Source organism: Vigna unguiculata, chromosome 3, assembly GCF_037176805.1.
Source record: "Vigna unguiculata cultivar grain cowpea cultivar isolate G323 ecotype 2 chromosome 3, ASM3717680v1, whole genome shotgun sequence".
Lineage (NCBI taxonomy): Eukaryota > Viridiplantae > Streptophyta > Magnoliopsida > Fabales > Fabaceae > Vigna > Vigna unguiculata.
The window spans coordinates 53,756,594-53,768,100 of NC_140794.1; the positions used below are offsets into that span (position 1 = coordinate 53,756,594).

Consider the following 11,507-nt stretch of genomic DNA (forward strand, 5'->3'; position numbering starts at 1 on the left):
TTTGTCGTAGTTAATTTTAGCCAGAGATTACTTATTTTTTGTATAGAGATGGTGTGATTATATATATATATATATATATATATATATATATATATATATATATATATATTAATTTTTTTTACACTCATTACACATGTATATTAAATGTTGATGCACATTTTTAATGCCCATAATTTTTTTTTCCAAAAAAAATTAAAAATTATAATTTGCAATAATGATTACCAAAGAAATGTGTTTGATAGTATGAAATTCTGCTTATAAATTATTAAAAGTTTGTCATAATAAATTTTTGGGAAGAGATTACTTATTTTGTGTAGATATGGTGTGATTATATATATAAAATCAAATAATAATAATATTATTATTTAATAAAAAGTAAACAGAAACTTAGTCATGAAAAAAAATTAATCTTTTGTATGAATCATATAGATAATAAAATATACACATTAAACTTATCCAACTAAATTACTTGTTTAACAACTAACATTTTATTTTTTTTTAATCATAAGTCATTTAAAATTTTAAAAAATCAATTACGACTTATGGGATTTAATTGATTTTTTTCTCAAAATATATTAATGGGATTCTTAATTCCATAAACAATTATGAAATTACCCTAAGTCATCAAATTACCCGGTAAAAAAACAGTGCATCTTCTGATAACATAAATTGATCACGCTAACCAATAGGAATTGATCTTACTTTAAGATTGACCACTCTAGGCAATAGAAACAAGCCACGTCAGCATGAAAGACACGTGTATCCCAGAAATTGTAACATTACAGTCACAAGCAGAGGAGAAAAAGGTCTTTCTCCTTCTAGATTGAAGCAAAGGGAAAATAAATGCATACACAGCAGAATCCCCCATAAGGCAATGTATATCATGCTTCTCTGAATCAAACTCGCTTGTTCAAGGGAATCAATTGATCAGCCAGATCTGAGACGGTGTTCGGTTGGGTCAAACTATTATTCAGTAAGTTGTTTCGCAAGAAAAATTTTAATTTGAGATTTATCTGTACAATATTCAATTGCATATATTGTTCTTCATTTTTTAGTTCCTCCATTGACTATTAGGTTCAATGGGTTTTTTGTTTTATACTTTTACAATTCTTGTTTCAAGGATTTAATTGAGAGTAGGTCTTCCATATAAAGGTGCTGCAGCTACTGCTGTGGCACAACATTGGGTTTTTCTTTCATTGGTCTTGTTGAATTAGGTGCATCCTTTGTTTCCGGTGTATAGGTTTTGTTATGTTTTAGGGTTTAATTTTTTTTTTCACCCAAAGGAGAAGTATGTGAAAGTTCTGTATCTAAACGGGTACTTCTTAATTATTGTGGGTTTATTTATCTGGTTAGTTCTGGAGTAACAATTATCAGGGAAGGAAGTTTGATGAAAATGCTCAAGTGGATGGATCAGTGGACTAGATCATCTAATTGAAATGCACTTGTAGGGAAGTGGTCTGGGGATTCGGGGTTCTCACTTGTCCACAGGGCTTGTTCATGATATTACTAGATTTGACTGGGTGCTGTTGGCAATCGTGCTTGATGTGGTTTAAGTGGCCAGTGGAGTGGGGATGCGTCACTTGATGCAGTCTGCAATTTAAAATCTTGCCAAGGTTTTGAATTTCAGTGATTATTTGGTTATGTTCCCCTGTGTCCTTCCTAACTTCAGGTCTTTACTGCAGTGCTTTGCAATTGAAGTGATACTTTACATTTTTATATGTCAATAATTCAACAATAAGTTGTGATTATTTCACCTTTGGAGGAAAAATCAGAGCCCGTTTTTGTATTGTTTAGTCTTGAAGAATAAGAACCAAGCGTAAGATGTTTGTTTGGGTTGCAAAAGCTAATGCAGAGGGAGTAATAAGGAGGATAGGTTTTGGCTATTTATTGAATATTTTAAATAGAAAAATGACGATTGTCATCATCAACGTTGTCAAATTTGGGTGTTAATTTGTAGGATCGTACAAGTTTATGATCCAATCAGCCTCCAACGAGCCAAAACGCTCCTAGAATTGTTTCTTCTGTACAGGCTCAGTTGGACTTGTGATTTTCAGGAGCTATTTCACCACTTGAAAATGGCACTACAGCTTTGTTCCAAAATGTCACCTTGTCACTCTGTTTTAAGGCACACAAAATCAGAAACTTAGGTTTGCAATCTTCCTTAAAAGCCATCCATGTCATCAGCCAAGCACACGCGCTCAATTGAAGCTGTCATTTGAAAATTGAAGACAAGGTACAACATGACGGGTTGAAGTTAGTTCCTCTCACGATTTCACCTATTCTTGTATAATGTTCGTCAAGATCACCTATTTGGAATTTCAAGACCATGTTCACAATTTCTAGATCATCTCCCTTACGATTCGTGATTTCACCTTTACGCCCATCTCTGTCTTTCAGGGCCCATTCTGTCTTGTTCAAAATGAGTGGTTTTTCTCTGTGTTGGCTGTGTTCTCTGTTTTAGTATATTTTTCAGTTATATTTTGTTGGTTGTGTTCTCTATTATAATATAATGTGGTTTTTCTCATTATTTTGTTTGCTGTTACTTAGAAATATATTATTCTGTTCTCTGTTATAGTATATTTTTCTAGCATTGAATTATTATTTTGTAAGAGGTTTATGTTCCTGCATATATGTCATCATGCGGTTCTTCAATATTATTCTTTTGTTAGGTAGACTCAAATAAACTCTTGTGAGTTTGCAAGTTAAGTTTCTGATTTAAATTTAGCGAACTCTTTAAGTTCTTTAGTTTGACAACCTTGGTCATTATGATTAAACCTGACTACTCATTTATAAATTTATCAAATAACATTAAGATGAATGCCTAGCTTGTAATATTGAATTTTCAAGTGTTGAGTTGAACCTTGTATGTCATAAACTTGTATCTCCCAGACATGAGAATTATTGCATGATAGAATTCAAATAAGTTATTAAATAAAATCAATTGATTTTTTCCTGAATATGTTTCCAGTTGGCTGTCTTTGTCTCCAGTGACTTCAAAGTAACCCCTGTGCCCTAGCCATGGCTGCACCGTTTTTCTCAACACCTTTTCAGCCTTATGTTTATCAGGTAGTTGCATCAATTCTTGTCCTTAATATATATATATATATATATATATATATATATATATATATATATATATATATATATATATATATATATATATATATATATATATATATATTTAAGCTTCCCTTGTTTTCAATCAATTGATTTCTGTTAGTCTTGATTCTAGAACAGATTGAATTATAAATTAATCTGTTAGATGCATTGATGATGACTTCTCAACTAGAGTTGTAATTTGTGAAATTGGAGTACTCTTGAAGATCAATTTGTATCTTCAAATATTGCTATATTTTTGCAATTGAGGTTGCTATTTAGTTAATTTGATATGATGGATGCATTATATGATTGACAAAATTTTGTTGAGTCCTGGATCATAATAGTTTACTCCTTTGGTCTGTGCGCCTTTGAACTAACATAGCTCCTCTGGAACATGCAAAATGATATTATATAAAAAAACCTTTGCTTTGATGTTTGGTGTACTTTTAAGGAATGTAAAATGCTTTTATTATCATGCATACTGTTTTCAGTAAGATGGCTGAGTATAAGAAGTTAACCACACAAAAAACCTGCATTACTGATGCTAGAAAATGGAAAAGCTTAGTAGATATTCTAACACACAAATATAAGAAAAAGGAAGGTTTCTCAGTATATTTATTCATATATTTTGTTTGTAAGCATTTATCAAGGGTGTTTTCTTTTCATGTTTTTCTGTTTAGAGCCCGCAAGATGCAATTATACCTTTTCAGATTTTAGGGGGTGAAGCTCAAGTGGTTCAGGTATGTGTGACAATCTAAAGTTTAAAATACCGATGTTTTGGAAACTATTTATTGTCTATTTACTGTATTATAATTCTTCATCTGGTTTTTGCAAATGTAGATAATGTTGAAGCCACAGGAAAGAATCATCGCAAAGCCTGGTAAGTTGTTGGGAACTTTTATTCATTGGTTTTGAATTTTTACTTGATGATCTTTCTTCTCAAAGTATCGCATTTGAATTGCTAATTATTAAGTGCATGCTCTTGAATATGAAACTGACACAAACATGATTTATGGATAATAATGAACATTGCCGTGGAAGGTGAATCTTGGTGCAACACTAAGGTTGCTGCCTTATGACTTGGAGGTCATGGGTTTAGATCCTGGAAACAACCTTTTATTAGGGGATAGGCCGTGTATATTTAACAACCCCACCCTCAACTGGTCAGGACTCTTAAACAACTGTGGATGAAATAACCTATATATTTTGTTTGCAAATATTTAATCATATTTTTTGTCTAAATTTTTTGTTTTAGATTCGTTAAAATATTTAGTACTAGCAGTACACCCTTTTACATATTTTTTTATTATTAACTAAAATTTGTTGAAAAACTATAATATTAGGAGTGAGGTTCATTAAATAAGAAGTTACCCACATAATCTATGATTTGTAATAAATTTTGGCTAATAGTAAATCATGTGCGTTAGCATTTCTCAAAAATAGTTTGAGTAAGTACCTGATAAATGTCATACTGAAAGTCGTTTTGAAAAATGAATAATTGAATCCCTTGCTCTTAAATATTTCTTTATGACCTGTTGGTTGCCAATAAGCATGTTTGTGACTGTTTTATCTCTCCTTAATTCTTCCAAAGGGAAGTATATCATCACGTAGGGTGTTACCAAGAAGTAAATTTTTGTGGGAGTGGAGCTGTGCAGATAATTTTCTGTTATTTTGTTTTCCTAGTACTCCTCATTTTAATATTTTTTAATGCATATTGATACCAATATGGCAATAAATTCACCCACATCTGTATCTGTATAACTTGATAAAGTTAGAATTTGTGGATCACACCTGTCAATGTTTTAATGGAACCTGTATGCTATTTACTTGTAGGTTCCATGTGCTTTATGTCTGGATCCATTGAAATGGAAAATGCCTACCTTCCCGAAAATGAAGTGGGTGTATGGCAGTGGTTATTTGGAAAAACAATAACTAGCATTGTTCTTCACAATTCTGGACCAAGCGAAGGATTCGTTGGAATTGCTGCACCATATTTCGCAAGAATTCTTCCGGTTTGTACTTATGTGCCTTTTAAAACTATTGTTACCCTTGTTTTAAGTCTCAATATTCATCATCTGAAATAAATATTGGTATACATATGACTGGACTTCTCTTTATATGTATATGCTTATGTGTCTGTTATTCAAATACAGATTGATTTGGCAATGTTCAATGGAGAGATTTTGTGTCAGGTATAACCAATTCGTTTGCAGTTGTTGTTAAATTTGATTTTAGATTTTCAAATTTGATCTATAGGTTTACTGGTTGTTGAATTTTCTTTTAAATCTGAGAAACAGATTACAAAATAACCTTGTTTTGAATTTTCTGCACTCTGTAGCCAGATGCTTTTCTTTGCTCTGTCAATGATGTGAAGGTTAGCAACATAGTAGATCAGAGGGGACGAAATATTGTTGCTAGTGCTGAGGTGAGATATTTTGGATGTTTCCCACTATTATTAGTCTTTGTTACTAACTTGGTATCAATTGCATGGCTGACCACGTAGTTTTCCTTTTTCAGTATTATTTTCTTTTGATACATTACAAAATCGGACATTTTTTTGAACTCCAAGATGTACAGCATATGTACGCTGTAATGCTACATTGAATTTTTGTACCAAAACATATAATCAACAATGACAAGACATGTCCGTAGGATGCATTACTTGTCTGTTGACGGATCTTCTTGCGATCGATACTCAATTTCTTGTTCACAATCGATATTTTTAGGTTGCATTTGCATTCATTGAAGAGTTTACTATATCTATGGTATGGAGAAGAAAACCAATAAATTAGTCAATTTATGATTTTACCCCCCTGCTTCGTTATTGTGTGGTACCACCAGTTATTGTTTGAGAATTTTTTAATGATTTCCCTTAAAGTTCCTAAAATTTACAGTTTTGTTTGTATCAGCCCTTAGGACATAAATGAATTTTTGTGTTTCCAATGTAATAAATGTTTCCTTTCTCAATAAGAATTTCCCACTTTTATCTTAACTTCAGCCTAAAATTTATTCACCACTTTTCGTTCCGTGAAAATTGTTGATGTTATGGGAATAAAAATAAAGTTTATATTGAAAAAAAAAAAGGAAATACATGACGTTTGTGTTTAGAATGTAGTAAATGTTATCTTTCCCAATAATAACTCTCCAAATTTATCTTCTTTAACATAAGCCCTGAAACTTATTATAACCATATTCCATTCATATTAGAGGTGTTCTGTTGGAGAAGAAATTTCGAAGAAGTTAGGAGTTCTTTTAATTTGAGAAAACATTTTTTGTTTTCAGTTTCAGTTTTCGCTAATAATAATTACAAAAAATGGCGTTGTGAAAATAGGCGAAGAATTTTTGTCAAAACAATTGGGCTGGCCTCCTTGTCATGCATGCCTCCATATCATTTCTCTAAGACCATGCTCTTTTTGTAGGGATTCTTGAGGCAGAAGCTATCTGGCCAAGGGCTTGCTTTCATATTAGCGGGTGGATCTGGTATTCTTTTCTTCTAAACATTATAAAGTCTTTCTCTTGTTCCATTTGCAACTCTCAGCTCCTCCCGAATTCATCATTGTACTTTTTAATGTCAAATTTATTAAGTTTTTGCTTTGAATTTTTTTCTCATTCTTTTCCACCATACTCTTCTGTTATTTCTCATTGGGACGCTCTATTGGATTCTGTCCTCTTGTTAGTTGTACAGAAAAATCTTGAGATCGGTGAAGTTCTAGCTGTTGATGTTTCTTCCATTGTTGCTGTTACAAGTACGGTCAATATCCAAATAAAATACAATGGTCCTGCACGAAGGACAATGTTTGGGGTAAGTAGCTTTTAAAAGCTCAAGCATTTTATAAACATCGCAATTCTCTTTGCATATATGCTGGCAATAATTGAGAGTTTGCATTGCTAAACCAATCAAGTCTCTTTAAAGTGAGGTGTAGTTTAAACCCCTCACAAGATCAAGGGAATAAATTTTGCATAACCATAATTTTTTTCTATTTAGGAAACACAATGGGTCTAACCTTTCCTATGACCCGAAGCATACTAGGAGTTTTATAGAACCGTACTACCCTTTGTAATGCCATTCCCTTAACCAGCAAATGATAGGGATCCAACCCATTTATAAAATTGTAATACACATCGATCAACAGGATCCTCGGTAGCAGGCAATTATGCTGTAATGACAAAGATGATAATGTAGTAGCATTTTCATCACGGTGACCATAATGCTACCTTGGTTGGATGTTCATGCATTACTTTCTTATAACATGATTCTTCTAACACCCATAACTTTTTCTAGAATGTGTTATATATGATCGTGATATCGAAAATTGCAGGGTGACAATGCGGTCACAGCTCTTCTAACAGGACCAGGCATTGTGTTCATACAAAGTTTACCATTTCATCGACTCTCCCAACGAATTGCTAGGTAACGTTGTGGTCGAGTTCAAAAACTGTCATGTACCTGTCTTCTACTTCTGCTTGGACATGCTCTCATGCTTTTATTTTTTACCCGCGTCAACTTTTGAACGATGTTGTAATAGAATTCAATTTCTGCTTTTCAGGGCGGTGACTTCACCAAACATGAGGGAAAATCCCAAGTTTTTCATACAGATTGCAGTTTTCTTTTTTCTGGCGTACGTTGTCATTGTATCTTCGTTAATATTAACAGATGTATGAAATTCACCTTGTATTTTTTTGTTTGTAATTTTTACTTTTCTTTTGTTTTACCAATTAACATATAGATTCAGGAATGAAGGAGGGGGATTTCTTATTGGCAGATCCACTAGTCCCATTAAAAAAAAAAAAAAAAACTAGTAATATGATTATTATGAAAATTGTTTGTTAGAGTAGTTAATTTGAACAGCATTTTTGTCCTTGTGATGTTGTGTATTATTCTCAGTTTTTTTATTTTATTGTTTGAAGGATTAAAAACAATGAGACGTGACTTTTGTTTATGTACAACAATCAATCAATCAATCAATCAGGTGTAACAGAAAGTTTAGAACCGATCCGATGTATTAAATGACACGATAACAGAATAACTTTCAAGATTTGACAGGCAAGTCTTGCCAAATTTCTAATATTATTTAACCAAAATGTATAATAATCATCATTATTATTCTTATAAAAGTGACGAATTTAATATATTTAATATTGGATGATGGTTTGATTGTTTTAAGGTGTGTTTGATACTTGATAAAATGACTTTTGAACGAAAGTAATACAATTTTCAATCGAATAAAACAATGTGTTAGATTGAGTTGAAAATGAGTTCAATTAAATGAAAAATATCTGATCGCATATTAATTGTTCTATTTCTTGAGATTGGAAATTTGGCAATCAATCTAATTACTGAAATATTTCTCAATTACTCTAAATTCTTCCTTTATTATACAAGAAATCTAGTTCACACTCCGCAAATTCATATGGATTAAGGTAGTGTTTGGTTTGGATTGAGGAGAGGATTTGAGGAAGAGTGAGTGGATGAATTTGAGTTGATGAAGAGGGGATTGTGGTGTTGTTTGGATTAAGGTTGTGTTTGTTTGAGATTAAACGGAATTGGTAAGATGGATTACAAAGTGATTTTTCCGTTCGTTTGTGGTTAATTAAGACCAAGTGAATGCACTGATTAGCGAGATGTATCACTTTTAACATCTTGTGTAATGGGAGGTGATTTGAAATGATTAATTGAGCAAATACACGTTTATTCTTTGTATAATATTTCTGTGTGTGTGGCTGAGATCTGGAAATAGAAAATAATAGAGTTGGTGTAGATCTACTGAGGTATACAACATTCACTAAAGAAGGGATCCAATCCTGCTATAGTTGGACATGACGTGAGTGAAGGATCCAATTCTAGCAAAATTGGAACCAATCCAGGGCATGGCGTGAGAGAAGGGATTCGATCCCATATCACTTGGATCCAATTTAGAGACCAATTATAATTTTTTGAAACTATTTTAGTTGCCAATAATTTTTAGTTTATAAGTTGCTACCTAAATTGGTTACTATATAGCGACTAATTGCTTCTTGTCATTAAAATTAATCATTATTCAAATATTTTCTTGTAGTGTACTACGACTTTATAAATTAAATATTTCATTGATAAGTATCGATAAAGTATCCTAAAATATCGGATACGGATATGTGATCCCAGTTGAAGTATCGGTGCATCATTACATAAACAATTAGGTAATTTGGTTATCTTTATCTCTCCTCCACATAAACACACATGTTATCTCACTCTCTCACACAATAATCCCACCACTCACTCATACCAAAAGCAAAAAAGAAAAACTCACATCTTTGACACATGAATCGAGTGGGGATAATACGATAAAAACGTATTCAATCCCTGCAAATCTTCTCAATTTGGTGAGATGAAAATCCTACTTGTTTGTGCCTTCACCCTCTCGCAAATCCATCTAAAAGAACACACTTCATCATCGCAAATTGTCACACTAAAATCCATCCGATTACTAAATCAGCTGAAGCAAACATGGCCTAAGATATTATTAGTGAAAGAATGGTAACACATGACTAAGATATTATTAGTGAAAGAAATAAGGATTTGGAGTTAAGTTTTGAACATAATCAATATAAAAAATTATTTATAGTTTTAGAAAGTCAAATATGACTATATATAAATAGTACTTTGTAAAAATACAAAGAATAAAACACGTGCAAAAATAGAGAAGATTCTCTAAAAATATAAAGGATGTATAAAAATATGTAAAGTAGACTCGCTAAAAATAAAAATCAATGTAAAATAGATTAGTCTAATGTGTATTGATAAACTCATCTAATCATTACATTGACAAGCTCGTCTAATATATCTTGCTAAACTCATCTAATTAGTATATGAACACACTTGTTTAATGTGTTTTGTTATACTCGTCTAATTAATATATGGACAAATTTGTCTAATGTATATTACAAAACTCATAGTCAGAGAATGGATAAAGTCGTATAATGTATATTAATATATTTGTCTAATATGTGTATAAACAAACTCGTCTAATGTGTGTTTAAAGACTTGTCTGATTAATGCTTGTCTAATGTGTATTCTTAAAATATTATAATGCTGAACTCTTTTAATCAATATATCGACATACTCATCTAATTTGTATCATTAGGCTTGTATAATCAATATATGAATGTGTATTGCAAAACTCATCTTTAGTCAATGAGCGGACAAACTCGCCTAATCTATATTAATAGACTCGTCAAAACTGTGTATAAATAAACTTGTCTAGTGTATATTGTTATACTTGTGTAATCAATGTATAGACATACTCGTACAATGTTTATCTCTATACTCATTTAATTAGTGTATGGGCATAGTCGTCTAACCAATGCATGTGCAAACTCTTTTAATGTGTATTGTAAGTCCCGTTTAACTAGTGAATGGACATATCATATGGTGTGAATTAATAGACTCATATAATTTGCTATGGATAGACTTATGTAATGTGTACACTACAAAAAAAAATGTTATTTTGTAGAGGTTATTTTGCAGAGGTTATTAAAATCGTCACAAGTAAACATGATTTAGAAAGAATTTGATTGATTTTCTAAACTTAAATAATATAAGGGGTTTTGTATTCTTTTTAAAAGGTGTGTCTTATTAGTGTATGAACATACTTGTCTAGTATTTGATGTTAGACTTATCTAATCAAAGATGGGTATTATTAGACTTGTCTAATCAATGTGTGGAATGATGCATATTATTTTTTGTTATACTTGTCTAGTGATTGTATGATCAAACTCATCTAATATATATGGTTAAACTTGTTGTGCATTGACAAACTCATTTAATACTTTTTCCTATACTCATCTAATTAGTGTATTCTTAATCTCATTTAATCAATGTATAAAATGACTCGTGTAATGTTATTTTGTTAAGTCATCTAATTAGTGTGTGCACAAACTTGTTTATTGTAAATTGTTAGACTCATCTAGTGGTTTATTATATACTCGTATAATCAATATATGTACATACTCATTTAATGTGTATATTGTTAGGCTTGGTCTAATGCTTTTACTATATTTTTATAGTATGTATTGCTATATCTATCTAATTAATGCATGTCTAATATATATTTCTAGATTCAACTAACAACAATATAAATATAGGAGTGGTATACTTTAGAACAACTAGTTTGTTAGTTTTTATCTTTTGTTTCCGTCTTACTAAAGTCTTATAGCTTTACATTTACAAGTTGAAAAATAATCAAAAGTGAATTCAAAGGATATAACACAAAATTTATAATATTAAGAACTATTAAGTACAATATTTTCGGTTTATTATGTTACAACTATAATTGTTTAAAATCTTATACCAAATTTTGTGTACATGATTAATGCTAGTTTTTTTTATTAAATAATACTAGTTTAATTTCACATACTAAAAATATTAAAAA

General features: G+C 31.1%; 1 protein-coding gene across 1 annotated transcript; it reads left to right on the forward strand.

The window, feature by feature from the left end:
* The first annotated feature begins 819 nt into the window (after positions 1-819).
* Positions 820-7,965, forward strand: LOC114176235 (uncharacterized). Its single transcript, XM_028061198.2, has 11 exons — positions 820-973; positions 2,969-3,066; positions 3,780-3,839; positions 3,940-3,979; positions 4,933-5,111; positions 5,253-5,291; positions 5,438-5,524; positions 6,519-6,579; positions 6,777-6,901; positions 7,419-7,510; positions 7,647-7,965. The coding sequence occupies exons 2-11, from the start codon at positions 3,019-3,021 to the stop codon at positions 7,759-7,761; spliced, it is 846 nt and encodes a 281-aa protein (XP_027916999.1). The 5' UTR covers positions 820-973; positions 2,969-3,018; the 3' UTR covers positions 7,762-7,965.
* The last annotated feature ends 3,542 nt before the right edge of the window (positions 7,966-11,507 follow it).